Genomic DNA, 21,555 nt, shown 5'->3' with positions numbered 1-21,555 from the left:
CTAACGATGGAGCAAAGGCAGCAACAAAGGCAGCAAGCATAAAGCTGAGTTTTTATTAATCAAATTCGTATTCAATGCTGGTCTCCCTTACAAACTTATATAGAAGACTCAAAAATAGACTTAGACACTAAAAAGGAAAGGCCTAATCCTATCCCTAACCTATTAGCTAGCTTAAACTGACTAGAAAACTGAAATAGACTCAAAATAGAGTCCTAATCTAGCCCAACTAAACAACTAAAAGAAAAACTAATAAAATCACTTAAATTGAACCATTGGTTGAACCAGTTCAATTTAAAACACCAAATTAAAAGCCAAGTATGAGAGCTAATCCCGTATGCAACCTATTTACCCATATTTTAGGCCCATAAAAGTGGCCTATTAGATTAGAAACCCATGGGATCAAAGGCCCAACATGTATGTAACCTAACCCTAGACTTATTCCTAATAAAAGAAGCCCAGTTTGGTGATAAATCTGCATCACTTCCAAGGCCCTAGTAACACCATACAAGTTGCCACCAGTTGGGTTGATGCACTAGATAGAGATGCATCTCTCTATATCCTTGATTTACTCATGTTTTGATGGGTCTTGATGGCAATCACCGGATATGCTCCTCCTCTTCGTATTGGGAGTCCTATCTTGCCTATGGGTTGGAGCCTGGCTTGGAGCCGGTGTGTGAGTAGGTTCAAGTTGAGTGTTGGGTATCACATCTATCTCGTCAGCTGAGGGATACATCTTTATCTGGTGCTTTAACAGGACCAGGACGTGTCCGTGAAATCTTATAATTTTGATTTGATGATATTGTTAATATGGATTCTATTAGGATTGTTTCGGTACCATTGATGACACTCATAGTCATGCCATAATACCAATTAAGAAACAAATACCCTATAGAGGCAGAAAAGGAGACACCACACAAAATGTCATGTGTGCATGTGCACATGACATGAAACTCACGTTTGTGTATAGTGGTTGGGAGGTTTCCGCAAATGATTGCCGAGTATTTGGAACGACATTGGCAGATCCAAGCTTAGGCTTTCCTCGGCCTCCTCCTGGTAAATACAAGGTCACTTTAATGTTTCATCCAATTATAAATAATGTTAATACTTGTATTGATTATTTGTTTGTGCAATATATGTTAGGCAAGTATTATGTGGTTGATTCTGGATATCCATCTACAATTGGGTCCCTGACGCCATTCAAGGGTCAGAGATATCATCTACAAGATTTTAGAGGCAGGGGTAGGACAACGGTGGAACTATTCAACCATAGGCACTCTTTAGTTAGGAATGTAATAGTTAAGAGCTTTGGATCTTTGAAAAAAAAAAGATTTCTTATACTGAGCAAAATGCCATGTGGGTTTTCATTAAAAACTCAAAACACTATCGTCATTTCTTGTTAAGCCATTTACAACTTCATTCGTGATGAACGAGAGAAAGACGACATATTTAAAGAGTATGGAGATGAAGATAAGGAACTGGAACAACCACCGGAAGATGATGTTATTATCCCACTTGCGAGTAGTACTAGTAGTCAACATAATAGGGCAAGAGAGATGGATATCGCTAGGAAGATGATTGCAAACGAGTTGGCAACAAAGCATGGATTGCCCCCCATTACTTGATTCATAGTTTGTAATATTTTTGGAGTAGTTCAAGTCCATTGTAATGTACATTTTGATTAAACTAATTTACTCCTATTTTATGCTTTCATATTTGATGATATGTTGTTTGATATATTAAGCACAGTTTGTTTTAAATTCCATTCTTTAACTATGTGCAATTTTCTCTTTTTAGACAGCATTCCCAAATTCCATATCTTACAGAGAGATGAAAGGTGAAAAACCCATGTATCCTTATGGGCAGGGTCGGTAATGTAAGACTAAACTACTAGTCCCAAATAACCCACAAACCAAATTAGAAATTAGGACAGAAATTAGAAAGTTGGAGTTTGAAACCAAACCAGCCTTGGGAAGGTAATCAGACTTGGATCGAAGGTTGCTTGTGTGGTGGTGAAACTCTTCTGGAAGTTTCACTCAGTTTGGATGGCTGAATTAGGAGATATGGCAGCAACACCAAATTAAAAGGTTTGTATAAAACTTGCAAATCAGCACTGCATTTGGTCTCCAAGAAGGATCGAGTATGGGGCTGGGTATGAAGGAGCTTTGCTGCAATTTTGGTGAGATTCTAATGGACAGAAGTGAAGATATGAGTGTGGAATGAAAATAGGAGGTTTGTGAATATGGAGCAATCCAGCCAATTGGATGGGCCAAACTTGGGATTGAGTAGGGTGGTTGATGGTGTGGTTCTATGTTCCAAAGCCCAGCAGATTTCAATGGATGAATGTGGAGATATGCAGCCTTGAAGTTGCAGCAGGAACTTGGGGCAGAACTGATTCCGCGAGGTGTGAAAATCTCCTTATGTTGATCAGCAACAGCAACAACAGCCTTGGATGGATCTGGGGATTAATTGCAGCCTTCCAGTGAATCTTCACAGCACATGTATTGATCACAGGGTAGCATCAACACTAAAAGGGATTGATTGCAATGGAGGAGAAGATAGAGAAGAGAAGATAGAAGAGAAGGAGGGGTAGGGGAATGGTTCTCTCAGCTTGGGTCTCTCACCCACAGCTGTCCCAGCTATTAAAACATGGAATTTTTCCCATAACTGATGGCAAGCTTAGCCACAAATTCTATTCTCCAAATCTGTTTCTATTACAAGAGGGGCTGCCTAGCTAATGGAATAAGTTAGCTTACAAAATTAGAAACTTAGGAAATAGTAACTTCTAAAAAAATAGAAACCTAATGAAAATAGAAACTAGGCTTTATAGTTCAACCAACATGCAAGGAACAAAATTAGAAACTAATAAATATAGTAACTACTAAAGGCTGCAATGATAAAAATAGAAACTAAGGTGCACCAATGCTAGTTGACTGGTCAAAGGAGATGCTGTCGAAATCGTGGAGCATCTGTGGGCAACTTCTAGAAGCTTTGCTGGGCCGGCTCAAACTGGTCATGCTGGGCTGGCTCGAGTTGGTCCAGTTCTAGCCCAAAAAGGTCCTAGTTCGACGGTTCTTCTGCTTCTTCCTCTGGCCAAAATCTACATCAGTCGGATGGTGTTGAAGATGTCTAGTACACATTGAAACCTAGGACAATGGTTTCTCAATGCCCCGCAAATGAAGATTATGTAGGGCATTTATGTGGGTAGACTCACATAATCCCGATGAGGATATTGATGAGCGAATCCATGATAATGTTCTCAAGAATGGCATTCATACTCATCCACCACTAGGAAATCGGCCGAAGTATTTGTATTTGATGTTACAACCTTTTTGTTGATATGGAACCTGATTAAGGGTGTCAATCGGGCGGTTCGTTTTTTTTCCAGTTTCAATGTGAGTAGGGAAACCGAAACCAAACCTATAAGGACTTTTCGATTTCGGTTTCAATTTGGTTTGGACTCGGGTTCGGTTCGGTGTGTGCTATCAGTTTCAATTCATTTCGGTTCGGTTTGAAAACCGGGTATAGACTGGGTTTGGGTAATTAGGTAGAGTTTGGGGGTTGGAGCCTGAATCGAAGGATGCTCTAATCCGCGAATCGAAGCCGAACTGATAAGGCCTCAATTCGATTTGGATTGGACTCAATCGGGTTGGGCTGGGCCAGTTTGACAGGTTCGGGTTATGTTTTGACACCCTTAAACCTGATCACATCAATTGTTCTTGTTTATGTTTTATTTCAACTCTAGAGATATGTGTAATAATTAGTTCAAACTCATGGATGTACTATTTAAACAATTTAAGTAGTTTTTAATGGTGATATTTGGCTTAAAAAAACGTTAAGTTTAAAAATTATAGTGTAGGTGGCATTTTATGTAATTATTGGTATACACCAGAAACGATTCTGTTAAGTGCGACCCATACAGGTTTCTGTTTCTTCTTAGTTACAGATTTTTTTTTGTGTTACCATGCAGCATTTCAGGACCCCCTTCTTCTCTCTGTTCTCTACCTCCCCCCCCCCCCCCTTCCCAGAGTTTGTTTTGAAGAAGTCTGCATGGCTTTTGGCTGCTTGTGTGAACCCCCTTCTTCTCTCTGTTCTCTTCTTCTCCCCCCTCTTCCCGGTGAGACCCTTTCATCCTTCTCTTCCTTCATTCTCCTCCTTTTCTGGTTTTCTTTTTCCAATCCCCTGTTCTGGTGCACAAACAGTCGCCCTTGATTGTGGACTCTTCTCCCTCATCTTCTCTACCTTTCTTCTCAGGTTATGGATATAAGATCCCCCTCACTAGGGCTATTCGAACCCGATAACTTTAGTCCCAGACCATTGTTCTGCTGTGAGATTGAAACCATCAAGCAGGTTGGGTTCTTCTAGTTCCGCCCGATTTTGTTTCTGCAGATTTTCTTTGGTTTTGAAGTTGATAAATCACTCCTTTGTTACTTGGAGTTGATTGAGCCTTGAGTTAGGAACATTATCCCAAAATCCCAGATTCATTAGAGCTCCGTTGAAGGAGTTCTCCTTCTCAAAGAGTTGGTTGGACCAATACGATCAGCTTTGGAACCCAAACCCAAAGGGAACCGAGCCAACTTGGGTTTTTGGTCTAGTAAGGGCTGGTAGTGGTTTGGTTTGTATTGTTTATTTTTATTTTTATTTATTTATCATGTTTTGCTTTGAATTGGTTAAGTAAGAAATAGGAGATAGAGTTTGAGTTAGTTTGGGTTTTACATTCTAGTTGGGGCTCTTTGTTTGTTTCTTCTCTTTGTATACTTGTAACCAATAAACTGAGTTTTTAGAATGAAAAGAAATAGGTTTGAGTACGCTGTGGCGTGTCGCGTGTGTGTGTGTGACTGTGGTTGTATAGAGTGTTCCTTTCTCCCCTGCAACTCTGAGTTCCCCTCTCAGGTATCTTCCTGTTTTCTCATTGGGCCTCCACTAATAGAATTCGCTCATTACAATAGTAAACCCAAAAAATATTAATCCCATGGCTCATGTAATCCATTGGACACTCAAAATTAAACATATTGGTCCATTCTTGGTGCAGGTTAATGGCCTGGTTTGCCGTTGGCCATCTTTTCTTTTGAACTGCATCACCCCAGATCAACCACTTAAATGTTCCGGTCCTTGCATCTTTGTGGCATATTTAAAGGTATTTGTGTAAATGTTAAATTTTTTTTTTTGAATTATTTATGGTAAGGTGGTAGTGCAAATAGCCATTGCACCACATGGCTGTACACTTGGCAATCAGATTTGGCAACAGTGGGCCCCACCATACCATATCTACCTGTTATTTTGAACTCAATGTGAGTCTTACATGTGGCAGAGAAGAGGGTAAAAAATTGCTTAAAAAGTAAAAAAGAAATTAAATTGATTGACCATTGAAAATGCATGGGGAAAATCCAATACAAGGTGGGTGATATGGTTGAGTTGGACCTGAAATTTGGCATGTGGCTAATCTAGGGAGAACCATGCCTATCCATTGTTTTGATTTTTCCTCTTATAGAAGATAAGTTGAAGGAGATCCATTTGAGTTGGTACAAACATTTGTACTGGACGCCATCGAGTGTAACACTAAGGAGTGAGGTGGTGCAGACTAGAACAGTTAAAAAGATCAACTGGTAGGCTTGAAATGAATCAGTGGAAACGTATGCATGGTTTTGGCTTGACAAAAAACATCAACTTTTAATAGAGTTGAATGGTGAGACTGGACTTGAATAGATGGCCCCATTTAGTTGAGAGAAGGCTTAGACACTTGGTTGAGTTTATTAACCACGTGACTTAGAACCAGTGGTATGTTGCGCAAAGCCTGGCACATCTGTTCCATGTCTCTTTTTGCCATTATGTATTTTTCTGAATTCAATAACTTTATCCCTTGTTCATGCTATTCCTTTGAGTCTCTCCCTTTATCTTCTATGTAAAATATAGAATATCACTTCATGGTTTTGACTGTATATAATCAGTTCATGGTTTTGATTGCATTTATTTTATGTACTAGGAACTTGGAAGCAAATGGTAGCTAGTTGTTACATGTTTCAGGGAAACAACATCATCATCATTGTTGTTATGGTAGCTAGTTGTTACTATTATAAATTACTTCATTTAAATTGTTGATAATCTCTTTATTCCTTGGCTTTTTATTATCTTCTGTTTGCTAGAAAGTAGAATTCCTAAGAAGTAGAATTGCAGTTACTGTAATTGGTTCTGAAACTCTTAGAATTGTTTCTGCATTTTTCTAATTTAAAGTAGTTAAGAACATAATCATTGATTTTTTTTTTAATTTGATTATTTGGATATCATGATGAAGGACTGAAGTATCATATGCTTGGAAGGATGTCTATTGGGATTTGTAGTATTGATATTGACCCTCTTGATTTTTTTTCCGTTGGTTTTGATTGTCTTTTTCCAGCCATTTGGAGTGCATTGGTGTCCGTTTAGTGGATTCTCTCGAGTTCATTCATCATTTGAGTAAGCAAGATGTCCTTATAACCCTTTTTTGGTTATTTTCTGAGATGAAAATTTTCAATCTAATGCATTTTCACACATTTCTTAATTCCCTCTTCAAGCCCTTACAACACTGCACCACAGACTAGCACACAATGTAACATAGATGATACAAATTGATCCAATGGGTCCACGTTCCAAGTCCATCATTTTACTAGTGGTCTTGTGTGCTTTTCTGTGACTGGAAGTGTGGAAAAATATTACCATTGGGACTGTTCAAAATACCTGACTGCCCATCCAACGAGCTTGCAATTGAGAATGTGGTGGCCAAAATGAGGACCATGGGCAATCACTGTGCGTACTTATTTATATTCCTAATTGCGTCCTAATCTGCAAATGTCTTTCTGGAGAGGAAAATGACACCCTCTCTCTTGCTCGATTATTACCCCATTATTTTTTTTTGATGAGTAATGATAGTAGAATTTATTGATCCAAAGGAGAAGTAAAGGTACAAAGTCATAAGAGAGTGATGACCATGACTGCAACAACTAAAACATGTTCAAGGGAACCCCACAAACAGAAAAGTAATACAAAGTCACAAGAGAGTGACGACCATGATCAAAACAACTAAAACATGTTGAAGGGAACCTCATAAACAGAAAGTAAGCACCCATAACAGTGATGAAACAATGTTGTGCAATTTGAAAATCCAGATTATGGATATCAGATGCAAGCAGGCCCAATGATCAAATCTGTGATCAGAATATGATCTAATAGCAGCGATGGGGAAAATAGAGGAAGAAGAGTTTTGCAGGTCAGCAAGCCACGCTAGAAAACAGAGAGGAAAGATGGGACAGAGAAGGTAGGAAGAAATGATTCGTGGGGAGAGCAATAACCTCAATATTCAAAACAAACTAATTTTAATCCATGCAATAAATCGTTGGGAGGGCTTTGCCTAACACAACCTATTAAATAGAATTAAAAAGAAAACAAAGCAGAATCTAAAACTAAACCTAACTCCTTAGTTGCATGCTATTTTAAGTGTCCTGAAACAAGTAAAATAGTAAATAAAATAAGAAACAACCTGCTGCAAATATTACTCTCATAAAGAAACCCGAACAGGCTGGAAACTAAACAAGAATTATCGATAAAGCAGGAAACTAAGGGGCTGTATGGCAACGTTTCTATTCCAAATTAGTATTTCCGAGTCAGAAATACTTGTGTTTCTGTTCCTTTGGAATACTTTTGTACAATAAAATGCTGTATGGTAATACTGGGAAAAAGTATTTCTGTCACTAAAAAGAACAGAAACACGTATGGAATGCATTTTTTTATTATTCATATATTTGAGAACACTATTTTCGCCACTTATTTTATTGTTGGGGGTACAGTGTCTTGTATTCCATTGCAAGGGTTTGTGGGCTGATTACGAATTAAAACTTGAGGGCCCTAAGGGTTACTACTTGCTTTGGTAGTCTTGATTTAGATATGGAACAGCTTGATGTGAAGACGACATTTTTTCATGGTGACATGGAGGAACAGATTTACATGGAGCAGCCTGAACGTTTCAAGGTGCAGGGAAAAGATCATGTTTGCCTGCTTAAGAGGTTGCTTATGGTCTTAAGCATCCTTCTAGGCCTTGGTACAATCGTTTTGACTCCTATATGGTGTAGATTGGCTACTCAAGAATTGAATATGATTGTTGTGTCATGTGTGTATTATAAAGTGTCAGATGATAATTCTATTATTCTTTTGATGTTTTTTGTTGATTACATGCTTACTATTGCCAAGAATAAACATGATATCATTTCTCTAAAAGTCTTGTTTGAGTGCTGAATTTGAAATGAAGGATCTTGGTGTTGCGAAAAGATCCTTGGCACAGAAATCTCTGGAGATAGAAGTGTAGGTAAACTTTGGGTTACACAGAAGAGGTATGTTGAGAAGGTGCTAAAGCGTTTCAACATGGAAAAGGTTAGACTATTAAGCATTATCTAGCCATTTCAAGTTATTTTAGAAAAACGTCCTACAACAAATAAGTCTCATGTATGCTATGGTTTTTAGTAGGCTAGATTTGTCTCATGTTGTCAGTGTTGTCAGTCAATACATGAGTAATCTAAGGAAGGAGCATTGGAATGCAATTAAGTGGATCTTTAGATATCTGAGCAAGACTACAGATTTGGGTATTATATTCAGAGGTAAGGGAAGTTCCACAGACTTGGCAGGATATGTCGATTCCGACTATGCTTGTGACTTAGATAGGAGGAGATCTACTACAAGGTATGTGTTTATAGTAGTTGGTGGACCTATCTTGTGGAGGGCGATCTTCAGTCAACAGTTGCGTGACAACGGTTTAGGCTGCCAAGGAAGGGGTTTGGTCGGCAGTTGGTTGGGTTGGGTTGGTTTGTGAGTTGGGGGTTGGAGCAAGGTATAGTGTTACAATGTGACAGTCAGATTGCCATACATCTTGCAAAGAATAAAGTGTTTTATACAAGGACGAAGCATATTGATGTGAGGTTTCACAAGATCAAGGAGCCTGTGTCAGAAGGCAGCATTCACTAGAAGAAAATTCACGCAAATAGCAATCCTGTAGATGTTCTCACCAATCCGGTCACTACGGAGAAGTTCGAGTCCTGTTTGGACTTTATCAATATTACTTGCTGTTGAAAGTGTGTGACGCACCTAACGGGTGAGGGTTCGTACCTTTATATAGGTACAAGGATGAAGGCATCTACAAGTTATTTTCATAGGATGTTTTATAGAATTCAAGCCAAGGTAGAGATTGTTGGGGCTACAAGGGTATTTGTCGCACGGGTTTTGGGGCTGATTCCAAAGGGCCGTTAAAACCCCGTTCCTCATGCCTCTCTTATTGTGGACGTAAGTAATCTTGTTGAACTACATAATTCCTTGCTTTGTGTGATTGTTTGTTTGCAATTTCCATTCTTTTTTGCAGTGTTTTAGGTATTTGTTCCTACATTTATTACCTCCATGAAAAGTGTTTATATAGCGGCAGTTTTTAGACAAATAATTTGTGACGGGATGCTGGAAATTTGAAAAATCTTAGGTTTAAACCACCAAATTTTGATAGTGGGATATGATGACATTGAAATCAGGTCAATTGGAGGTCCACATGAAAAGATTCCTTTTTGAGGGCCAAAATTGGTGGACGAGAAATTGTGAGTGGGACCTATAAAATTTAAAAGGGAAAGAGACGCCACTTGGTTGCGTAGCACACACCGTCCCTCCACCCTGACACACAGGCGTGAAATGACTACCACACCCCTGGAACCTTGGAAATGACTAGGGGTGTGGCGATCATTTCGCGCGCCCCTGTGTTAAGGGCGCAGGGGCGACGTGTTTGGCATGACCGGGCTGCGTTTTTTCTCCCAATTTAAAATATTAGGTCTACACCACCTAATTTTGAAAGTGGGATCCAATGACATTGAAATCAGGTCAAATCAGATTTCTACGGGAAAAGATTCCGTTTCATTGGCATCATTATGCCACAAAAATTTGTGATGGGAGCCTGTAAAATTTAAAATCCTAGGGTAAAACCGCCTAATTTTGAAAGGGAGATCCAATGACATTGAAATGATGTCAATCAGAGTTCCATAAGAAAAGATTTTGTTTCGAGGGCCATCATTGGTCGCTGCAAATAATTTGTGGGGAACATGGAAAATTGAAAATCATAGTTCTTAACCTCCTAATTTTGAAAGGGGAATCCAATAGCGCAGAGAGTTCGAGGGGTCTTTCGAGATTGATGGTCGAGAGTCGGTGTTTATTGGGTCTTTTTTGTTCATCATTTGTGTTTCTGTTCTTTATGAACAACTTCAAATGTGTTTCTCCAATTACAAAAAAATGTGTGCGTGTGTTCATCCAGTTCATTCCAAAAAAACACAAACACAAATCGGACGTCACATACATGTTCTGTTCCAAATTTATCCCAAAAAAACACCAAAACACCAAAAGTGTTTCTTTTGAACATTGCCATACAGCCCCTAAGTGTCCGAATGATCCCATGATTTTCCTTGTAGATAATATTCTCAGAAAATCTTCCCAACTGGGCCCCACATCTCTGAGCTGATTAGGTTCTTGAAATTCTGGAAACCTATAACCGCGGGCCATAAAAAAGATTTTCCTAACAGCTTCACGAAATCTTGTTTCTAGAAGAACATCTGAACCAATTCTTGAAACACAAGAGTTGGTTTGAACCATATGAACCGAACCGAACCAACCCAAACAAAACCGAAGATAATGTGACTGGAGTAACTTTGTTTTCTTTCTCTTTTTTCTAAAAGAGAATACTGCATAACAATGAAACCCAGATCCCTGGAAGAGAATGCCCTGAACACCAGCCAAGCCTCTCCTTTCTAAACAAGCTTTATCTCAGCTTCTAACTGATAGAGCAGTTCAGATTTGAAGAGCCAAGGATTTTTTTAATGTCTGATAATGTGAGTAAACCTTCATGGCCCTTGATTGTGTGTGCTATTATGGTTGTGGAGTCTCCCTCAACTATAATGCCTATAAAACCTTCTCTCTTAGTTAGTTCCAAACCCATCTTTAAAAAGAGTTCTGCTCTAATAGAGTCCCCTCACCAATAGGCCTTGTTCTTCCCCCATGTTAGAGTACTGATTCATTTGTTTCCCGCATCTCTCTCTCTGGTGGCAGTTGTGGAGTGTGCGTTGCATTTGGTCTTATTAAGAAAGTGCAGTATAGCTAGCTTTCTTGACTAAAGATTGATACATCCGATGACAGTTTTGTCTCTTTTCCTTCTTATTTTGCACAATGTATATTTTGCACTTGATACATTCAAAGGAAGATTTTATTTTGAAGAGTTGTATATTTGATATAGGGGTTATAATAGGCATATTACTAAGCACAAGCTGGAAAAAAAGAACAAACATTTAGAGAGAAGAGTAGTAGTTATAAGATTTCTCGTCAAAGTGGAAAGTGAAAACAAACTTTAATCATTGGGGGGGGGGGGGGAGGGATAAGTAGCGAAAGACAAACTGAGGAATTTAACTTATGGGAATTATGGGAAGTGGCATCTAGTACAGTTTTCTGTTTTACAGGGTTCTACTATTCTAAATTTGTAAGTAAATTTATGACTTCGTACAGGTGTAATAACATTAAACTTAGTTATTAGATAGCAGGAACCTATATATAGCATTTTCCCCCGTTTTCATTTTTCCTAAGTATTGCTAGGAAGACTACTTGGTAGCAACCCCTAACACTAGGGGTTGTTATTGTAGGAGATATTGCTTGCTCTAGTATGTCTTTCATTATTTTTTTCTCTGAAATTGATTTTCTGTTTGGATTCACATTGATTAGTGTGGATTCTTTCAATCCCTAGGTGGTTGGGGAGGGTTCTGTATTTTTTCATCTTTCTTGTATTTCTATGCAGTTTGTAATCTGTTACTACCTACTAGTTGGAAAGCTGAAAGAGCCCAATTCCAATCCATTCAGACTATAAACTTCACTACTGTTAATGTAGCTCTAGATAGGAAGCAGTCCTACTAGAGACCAGGTGAACAATAATCCTGAAATTAATCAGCCGATTCGGGCAAAGCAGGCTGACTTGACTTAAAACTAGGGTTAGGTTTATGAATTTGGGGATGGGTCTTATATAGTTTTCATACGCAGACCTAGGGGGTTATTACAGTATAAAAATATCAAGATTTAGATAAGTTTGAAAATTCTGCAGAATTGGGGTTAGGGTTTCGGGTTTGGGAATTAGGAAAACTATGGAATTTAGGGTTTAAAGTGAGGTTTTGGGGCAGGGCTTTGGATCGAAGGTAGGGGACACTGGAAGGGTAACTCGACTGGAATTTGGTTGGTTTTTGATGGTGGGAAGTATAAGATCTAAAAATTGGAGTTTTAGGGCTTAATGGGGAATGAAGGGGATTAGGGTTTTAACTGTTGGAATGGGCTGTAACTGAGATCGAGTGGAGGGAGGTGTTTAATGGGGGGCTGTGACTATAATATGGGCTGAATCTAATGGAAGAATAAGGTTGTGAATGGATTCTAGGGTTTAATGGAGTTTGGGTTTTATGGGAATCGATTATGGGAGGTTGGAGGAAGAAGAAGAGGAAGGAAATCTGCTGAGAATTCAAATTAACTCACTGATAAAACTCCTTCAAAGACAGCAGCAGCTTGAAGATAATCTGAAGAAGAACCTCCCGATCTACAAGATGCAAGGAGTCACTGGAGTCCACCAGCTCTTCAACCTTGATATGACTCACAAGGCTTCCTGGATATGACCCACATGGATTACTCTCAAAGAGCAAGCAGCAGCAGTCATGGCAGCAGCAATAGCAAATGAAATTTTCACATCTAAATTGTGTGGGGGAGCCTCTCCCACGATCTCTTATTAATAAGGGCCTAAGGGCCTAATCAGGTTACAATTCAAACTCCTCCTTCAGAAATCGTGGAGGTTTAATTTCGAAGTTAAAACACTTAAAAGAAAAAAGACTTAACTACCCTTAATAATTTAATACAACTTAAAACAACTTAAATATTCCCTAACAACCAATAGGATCAAATCCCCTAACAACCAATAGGATTAGATCACTTAAAACAGCTGAAATAAAAGATACCCTAGGAACCAATATGAATAAAACAATCTCAGCCAATAGGATTAAGTCCTTAAGGCTGCTAAAAAAAACAAAGTATAGAACTGAAATAAACTATACCAAGGCTCCTACTAAAACCCTATGATCAAGGGGGGCTTCTTTAGGTCATGGAGACTTGGATCTACATCAACTGTTTTCAAGCATGCATCGTTACTCTTTCAATTCTCCATAGTAGTCAACCGAAAAGCTCAAGAGACCTAGCCAATTGAAGGAACACTGAAAAGTCTGTCAACAAGCAAGAATTGGACAAATTGCATACCATTGGCTACCTGCTTCAACCTCATTTAAATTTTAACCTCGGAGAGTATTTACCTACAACTGATTATGAATTTATGATATTTTGCCCCAAGAGTCCTTTCTGTTGGAGTTTGTTGTAAATGCCAAACCCTCTATATTGTTTATTTTCTTGCATCCTTGTTAAACACTGTTATTGAATCTCATCCAAGAACTGAGCTCTTAATAGAATGATTATTAGTTTGAGCCTTTGCAAACTAACTTGATGCCAGTGACAGTGATGTTAGAATTAAATTTGACCCTTTCAAGCCTGGATGAATTTGTTGGATTTGTGCCTACATCATCTAGTCATTGGTAGGTTTTTCTTGCCTTCTTTTGTTGCTGTGGACTGCTATAAACTCCTACATTGCAATAGCTGGAATTTTCGTCTCTTTTTCTTGTCGTCCTCAATGTTCCAGGCCATCCTTCTTCTTGTTTTTCTGTTGTGACTTGTGGTAACAAGGTTGCAAGTATTGGGATCGGATCGCATGGGTCAGCTGACATTGATTTTCTAGTACTGATCCGATTCTGTGAAATATCAGCCAAAAATTGTCCACGAATGATCCAGGGGCCAATCCGATCCGATCCTTAATCCTGAGTTTCAAATCCTTGTGTGATTCTTCTTATAGCTGGTTTCATTGAATTTATGTCAACCAACCAAGTATGAGGAATAAGCTAACTAGTGGAACTGTTAGCTATGTGTTCACCATAGTTGTCAAGGCGTCCAGGCGGCTATTTTGGGAGGGTGCCTTGGTCGCCTAGGCGGTGCACAAGGCATAGGTTTTTTGACCCCCTTGATCGCCTTTGGTCGCCTATATGCCGTGACAACTGTGGTATTCACGCTGCTTTTCTCTAGTTAATCTCTTAGGTATGTGCTTATTAATGACGGAAGCATGCCTTTTATCATAGACACTTGGGAAGTTGGTATTTCTACTTTATAGCAGGACTCACCCCATGTCCTGCTGTAAGTTGGGATACCTACTATGCATGATGCACGGGAACTTCCCATATTTCCATGTTTACTCCTTCTAAAAGTTGATTTTGTTCTTCAACTAATTTTTTTATTTTTTATTTTTAATGTTGCAACTCTTGCAGGGAAGGAGAATCTCCATCAACCACATGTAAGTGAATCTCTTTTCGTCAACTTAATTTTTCCATTTGAAACTTTGTTGGGAGCCTCCTTTATTTAGTGATTGAATTTCTTCTAATGCAGATCATGATCTGCTGGGACACCATGCCATCTTTGCTGAACATACAGCTGCGCCATCTGCAGCCCATTCTTGCCCTTACGTTGCCTACTTCCAACCACTTCAACCTTCATCCTCGACCTCAAATGAGAGCCTTGCAGATGGTCCTAATTTTAACCATCACTGGAATAGCCTGTCAGGACCAAGTGATATCTCATCTACTTCCCATGCTTTTCCTGCCGTGGATCTTCACTATCATAGTTGGGACCACCACTCTCCTCTTTCTCCTACCAATGGTCGTATTGGCGGTGCTGATCAAGCTCCGCTTCCATCTGCAACAATGAGATCAAATAGGGGTGATTCTGATGGTATACCAAGGCCGGGATCTTTTGTGCACCCTTTTCTTCTTGGTCATGGGTAAGCCTTAGTGATCAGAAGTTCTAGTTCTTTGCTAGACTCTTTCTCAAGAGCTGAAATATTAACTTTGCAGTTTGCATATCTTTTCCAGATCTGGTCCTCGAGCTGGGAGTTCAGTGGTTTCCTCAATGGTGCCACCTTATCCAGGCAGCAGTGCTCGGACCCATGATAGGATCCAGGGTCTCCATGCTTACCATCAACAGCAGCAGCCTAACAATTCACCAGGCATGCGTTCACCTATGTTTTCAGCCATGAGAAGAACTAGTGGTCCTAGGGGATTGGCTCCTGTAGGGCCTGTGGCCTCATCGTCTGATCATGCTGGTGCGTTCTATGTCTTTCCACCTTCAGGCTCGTCCGGTCGGAGCCTCCAAGAAGCAGAGAATCCAGTACGAGGTCGTTTCTATGCGTGGGAAAGGGATCGTTTTGCTCCGTTCCCATTGATCCCGGTTGATAGAGAGTCGAGTTGGTGGGGGCCATTCCCTCAGGCTGCCGGTGGGTCAGACTCCGGCAGCCGGGCTGGTGGGTTTTGGCAGAGGCATGGATCCGAGAGGACGTCATCACAAAGTCGATTGGAGAGTTCTTCCTATCAGCCAGTTCATCCATCTGGTAGGATGCTTCCTTTCCTATGAAGTACACAAGGACTCTAGACTGAAACAAATTATATATGAGAGATGATATATTGCTGCAAGTCTGTAAATCCCGACAGACTTATCGTTGCTGCGTGGCCCCGAAAACTGAAAAACTATCATTTGGCTGTCATGCGGCTGTGTGGTGACCTTGGCTTCCTCTTCATTTCGGCCCTGAGGAACATAAAATAATATAATCATGTGGAATGGCAAGAAAAGGAGGAATTATTCTTGTTTTTAGGCCTTGCACCTTTTCTACTTGTCCTGTTCTTTTCAGAGACCCAACCCACTAAGGCCACATTAATGAAAGCCAAAGACCTTGGAGATCAATCAGTTTCCCATCTTACCTTGTGGGAGCTGTATCTGCTGTACTCCTAAGGTTCCTTAGCGTTTACATGCTACTCGAGTAAACCTGGTGATGGCTTTCTGCTACTGGGCTGCCTTTGACAGTGTTCGAGGTGGCCATGGTGTGGTCTACAGGTCCAGTATTAAAAGATCTTTACTATTTTCTTCATATTTCTCCTGTGAAGCTAGCTTGTTTACCTTCGCTCATGAGTCTGTTAATATTTGGAACTCCCGTATTTTTTAGGGTGAGATCCAAATGGCTCGTCTGGTTGCAAGGGAAATAAAGGGTATGGAAGAAAAAGAAAAATTAAAGTAAAATCTTTAAAAGAGATTTTTGTATTCATGATTCCGTCACTAACTAGTTATTTCAAATGTGGCTATTAAAATTTCTCTTGGATTTGAAAGTAAAATTTATTTCTCGTCATTATGCTTAGTGAAGTTTAGTGCTTCACTATTTGTCATATGGTGTACTATTGTAGTACATGGTCTGGTTCATGTGATAAGAGGACTGGTCAAGCATCTCATTGGTATAATTTTTGCTTAAAATAAGTAGAGAGGAAGTAGTTAAAATTACAAAAGAATTTTTTTTTTGGTATTTTATATTCATCTCTATTTTATATTTTTATGTCATTTTGATAATTTTATTAAAACTTTGAATCCTGAGTAACTTTTCTTGCATACTTCCGAGTAAAATTTAGCCATTGAGATGTATGTGAGGTCTTTTATCACATGTTTTAACCTATGTAGTGTCAACTGGTAAATGTTGATACGTTTTACTTCATTAGGCATGGTGACGTCTAAAAGGATTCAATTATTTTATTATAAAATAATAATTATTTAAGGTGAAAAATCTTATGGTCTACTGATTAGAAAACTGGACCCATCCAGCGCCGATAAGGTATAAATATTTGCAGCTTTTCAAATCTCTCAAATCAAAATCTACTACTTTCCCTTATTTATTTTTTTGAGAAGGGGGTTTTATTCGCTAATGAAATTCACTCTTCATTAAGAATTAAGTAGGTTATATAATTATGTTTAGGTAATGTTTATGAAATCTTTGGCCTTGTTTTTTAAAAGTAATTTGCTTTTCTCTTCTTTTTTATTAATTTATTTTTTTATGGTAGTCCCATTCATTTATTTGCAACCAGATGGAGCTTATATAATTTCAGTACGATTTAAGATGAACCATGGTCTGGCTTATCACGGTGAAAGTATCACCTTGCCCCTTATGAAATCAAAAACCTCTTCTATATTGATGTCTCTGTGTGCGTTCTCATTGGTCTCTGTTGCTGTAGGAGCTACACGACCAGACATCGATCTCTTGCCCTGGAAATAGATCCGGATCTTGATTCCGAGTTTATTAATAACCTTTATTTAACATTGAAATGACCAAATGACTAGTACAGAGGTGGCCAACTAGAAATTCTGGGTCGAAAGCATTGTATAACACTATATCTAAGGACTTGGGAACCCAAGACCTTAGCACAAAATCTATATCATCTGTACATTTGGTTCTTTGAAATCATAAATGATAGTAAGTGAATTAAGACATAGAGATACTATGAAGATTGAGGAACTCAGAATCCAATGAAACATAAATCGAAGCTACTGTGAAGGATGAGATGTAGCCTTGATTTTGGACTCTATCCTCTTGCTTTTCTTCTTGAGGAAATTAGAGTACCATTGAGCAGATAACTTAGGCTGTCTCTTCAATTCCTTGTCATTGAAGTCCACATGAACCAGTCCATAGCGTGCCTCATACCCACTAAGAAACTCAAAGACATCTAGGAATGACCACACAAAGTATCCTCTCACGTTTGATCCATTCCTTCATAAATATAAAAAGAAAAATTTCAAGGGGACTCAAATACTATTAAATAGATGGTGAAGAAGTGATCTAAGCTTTTTTACCTTATTGGATCAAGCATGCTTCCAATGTATCCATCCATGTAATTAATCCGGTCTGTGTCATTTAATGTCTCGTTTTGTGATGCTCTATAACCTGATCAGAATCGAATTATTAGGTTAGGTGGAGAAAGCTTCTTAAGTATATGAAGACACCAAGGATCCAACATCTCAACATAAGTCTTTAAATATATGAAGGCATTAAGGACCTGAACTAATTGAAATGTTACTATACCTCTATAACTGCCAACATCTTAACATCTACCTCCCTCGTAGCTTTGGTATACACGTAGATATACAATTAGGGAGGACAACAAAGAAATCTGTACCCTTATGTTGGAGGGTCCAACTCATAACCTTAAGGCATTAGTTGGAGAGAGCTCCTCAAGTATATGAAGGCACCATAAACCTGAACTAACCGATGTGAGACTATCTCTAACTTAGGCCTTAGAAATGGTGAAAGATGGTCCTGACTTTCTTCCAATTCAGTGCTGAATAGGCAAGATTATTGATAGAAGCCATAATAAGAGGCATGAGTGGTATATTTGCATTAGAAACTAGAAACAGATGAGAGGATGCTGTACCATTTTCTTGAACATAAACAGGAGGGTTTCCATAGTAGTTCTTTAAGTATTCAAGCAAACTACGTAAGCCCGACGGAGTACTGGGTGTTGCAGAACCTGGTACGAACGTTTCGGAAGATGTCTCATCTCTGGAAACTGCAATGTGGGTTCAATCACTGATGAGAGTTTACAGGGATTGCTTCTGACTTTGGAGAGTTTTAAAGATGATCACTCTCAATTCAAAATTTATTTAAGTTTATATATATAACCTGAATATTGGACTGCCATGTCTCCACTGAAGTCGGGAAGGCCTACATAAGGATTGCTGGAGTTATCTTTAACATAAACTGTGAGGTAATGGTTCAGTCCAATAAAATCTGATGATCCTTTCACTAGTTCAGACTCGCGTTTGGTGAAAGATGGTAATCTTGACCCAACTATCTTCTTCATGATCTTTGGGTAGTCTCCAAAAATTAGGGGATCTATAACCCTGCAGATTTAGAGAATTTCATCAAATAAAAAAGCCGAATTCTGATTTAAGCAGTCTCTGTCTCTGTTTGTCTGGTTATTGTATGAAGCCTTATGGTAATGATCTTACATACCAGCCAATGAAGAAATCCATGGATCTTTGGGTTGCTTTAACATCAGCTGTTGAGTTTGTGAAAGGGTCACACCAGAAAGCATACACATTCAAGCCTACCCAACCTTTCTGCTTGGCCTGCAATAAGCTTCCATTAATGAACATAATAAGATGGGATCAAATCTTTTCTAAAGAGAATAAAGACTTGGGAGAACCCAACTATGTATTTTTCTTTGTACAGAGCAGCAACTGATGCATGTGCTAGCAAATATGATGCACTGCAGTGTAAGGGTCCACAGAAGAGTTTCTAAAGTCAAATGATGATATAGCCAAGACATTGGGTTCATTGATGGTAGTCCAGTAGGAAATCCTATCTCCAAACTCTCTGAAACATACATCTGCATAGGCTGTGAAATCCTCCCTGATTCAAAATAAAGTTTATGTTAGGATTTGGACACTTGAAACATATGAGGGAGAGATGTTACAAGGAGAGTTTGTGAAGTTACACAATCTTTGGGCTAAGCCATCCTCCATATTCATCTTGAAGTACTTGAGGAAAATCCAAATGGAAGAGTGTAACATGTGGTGCAACCCCTAATTAATTCAAAATAGAAGATGAATGAGAGATTTACAACTCTCAATACTTCATTACCATTATATATAATCACACAAAATTATTAAAAGGCCAAATGTTCTCTGTGCCGGGGGTGCAGCCTGCGACCAGACACATGGGGGGTGGGCAAATGACCACCCTGCCCCCTTGAATGGCAGGAATACCCAGCCCATGTGTCTGGGCACAGGCTGCACTGCAACACAGAGAACACTCCTGTTATTGGTGAAGCCTGATTTTTGATCTAGAATGTGCGATTGAGATCTTTGGAGGGCCATTTCTGCCTCGAAACGATCTCGGATTGCCAAAAAATGGCGTACGTCCCCGCCAAGGGCTGGATGTTGTGTTGGGCTCGTCGAGATCTTCGAAACGGTATATTATGGGATATACGTTATGTTTTGGTTCGACCCTGTCTGACTTGGCAATTTCTGGGTCCAGGGGTATTCTTGTACTTCTTCGGGTTAGGGCTTTTCTATATAATGTTCTTATATTTGAGAGGACTGTAAGAGAGGTTTTGTAACATTTCCAGAGAATAGTGAAATTTGTTCTGTTGCTCGGCCGTGGATGTAGCTTCCATTTTGGGGGTGAACCACGTAAATCCTGTGTGCTTGTGTGTGCTTGTTCTTCTCTATTTTTCGTATTTCTTCTACAAATCGCCATTCTGGGCATTGTTTTTCTTAACAACTCCATCACTTAAAGAACCAACCAAAGTTATGAATCCTTGATGATTGAAAAATGTGCTTACAGTGCTTAACACTTGTGAGAATGATATATCACAAGTACTTCATTTACAGTGTATATATGGTGAAGAACAAAAGGAAGCTAGATTACTATACTAAATTAGTCATACATGTCTAATCAGTTCGTTGATCAGATTATTGTAATACTCTAGGCCTTTTGGATTAATGGCCCCTCTCCCATCTGCAACAAACAAACATAGTGATTCACTTACTCTGTTGAACAAGATAATTTACACTATTATGCATAATCAAGCAATGTATCTTTGAGTAAACATACTTGGGAGAAGTCTTGACCAAGATATGGAGAACCTGCAGCCTTCTAGACCAATATCACTCATGAGCTTCACATCTTCCTGCAATATTTACAGGAGGATAAACTAGGTTAACTTGGCTTCCAAAGCTAGCCTAACTCATTAGGAGGAGGTTTCCTTCTTGTTCTGCTTATACCATTTAGGATCAAAACTTGGAAATATTGCAGACAAGTTTTTCATCCACAGAATCTTCATCCATGGTGATTTGATGGAGTCTTGGAAGAGTAGTTTCATCATTACCTCCCACCCCCAATCGGCGAAGGTATGAAAAACCTTTCCTCAATCGAATCGGAGGGTCAAATCCTATGGCTGAAGAGATTCTCTCTTCATGATGGATGAAGGAAAACTTGGTCCAATATTGTGTTTATAGGAAAAATTGTAAAGGTCAGCTCCTTCCCACCCTCCCCACTTTCTTTTGTTGAATGATTGAATCTTTATACTAATCTCCCTTACCATGTCAATTAAAGTGTTAGGTACTTGACCGATACGCCAAAATCTCCAGAGCTGATGGAACATGTTAAATTAAGCCCTTTAACCTATCCTATACTAGACTGGCCCAATCTAATGTCCATACACTAGATGGAGCCCCATTAAGCACATAACATAAAGATTATTTTGAATTTTTTTTTTTTGGATGAAAAACAAGAAAAATAGATATATTAAAGAGAAAGGAAAGTATTTACATCACACAGAAAATGATGCATAGTAGTTCTATTTGTGGCAGAAAAGAGGGCTAAGGATCGTAGGGTCTTAAGCCATTGGTTGTTTTGGTGCACAAAATTTACAGTTGAGAAGAGAAGCTTATTTTGAATTGACCAACACAGTATCACTAATTGGAAAAACCAATAGAATCAACATATTGGTAAGTCATCTATTTTTGAAACACTAATATGTTTTGAAGTTTATTTTTCAACTGAATAAAGAAGAAAATTAATAAACTGCA

At 38.9% G+C, this 21,555-nt stretch overlaps 1 protein-coding gene and 1 pseudogene across 2 annotated transcripts in view; one reads left to right on the top strand and one right to left on the bottom strand.

Moving 5' to 3' along the window:
• Positions 1 to 15,796, top strand: part of LOC122657783 (E3 ubiquitin-protein ligase RFI2-like) — a 48,473-nt gene extending 32,677 nt beyond the window's left edge. The window contains exons 3-7 of one of the 2 annotated variants that reach the window (XM_043852577.1): positions 6,392 to 6,450; positions 14,424 to 14,449; positions 14,542 to 14,932; positions 15,024 to 15,157; positions 15,281 to 15,796. In XM_043852577.1, the coding sequence (XP_043708512.1) occupies positions 6,392 to 6,450; positions 14,424 to 14,449; positions 14,542 to 14,932; positions 15,024 to 15,157; positions 15,281 to 15,561 (891 nt within the window). In that variant the 3' untranslated portion in view covers positions 15,562 to 15,796. Of the gene's footprint in view, positions 1 to 6,391; positions 6,451 to 14,423; positions 14,450 to 14,541; positions 14,933 to 15,023 lie in introns of both variants that reach the window. The other variant, XM_043852576.1, reaches the window with a different exon arrangement.
• Positions 1,624 to 20,662, bottom strand: LOC122657784 (annotated as a pseudogene).
• Positions 20,663 to 21,555: the final 893 nt, after the last annotated feature.

Source organism: Telopea speciosissima, chromosome 4 (genome assembly GCF_018873765.1).
Source record: "Telopea speciosissima isolate NSW1024214 ecotype Mountain lineage chromosome 4, Tspe_v1, whole genome shotgun sequence".
In the NCBI taxonomy this organism is placed as follows: Eukaryota; Viridiplantae; Streptophyta; class Magnoliopsida; order Proteales; family Proteaceae; genus Telopea; species Telopea speciosissima.
This window is presented reverse-complemented; position numbering and strand designations above follow the sequence as displayed.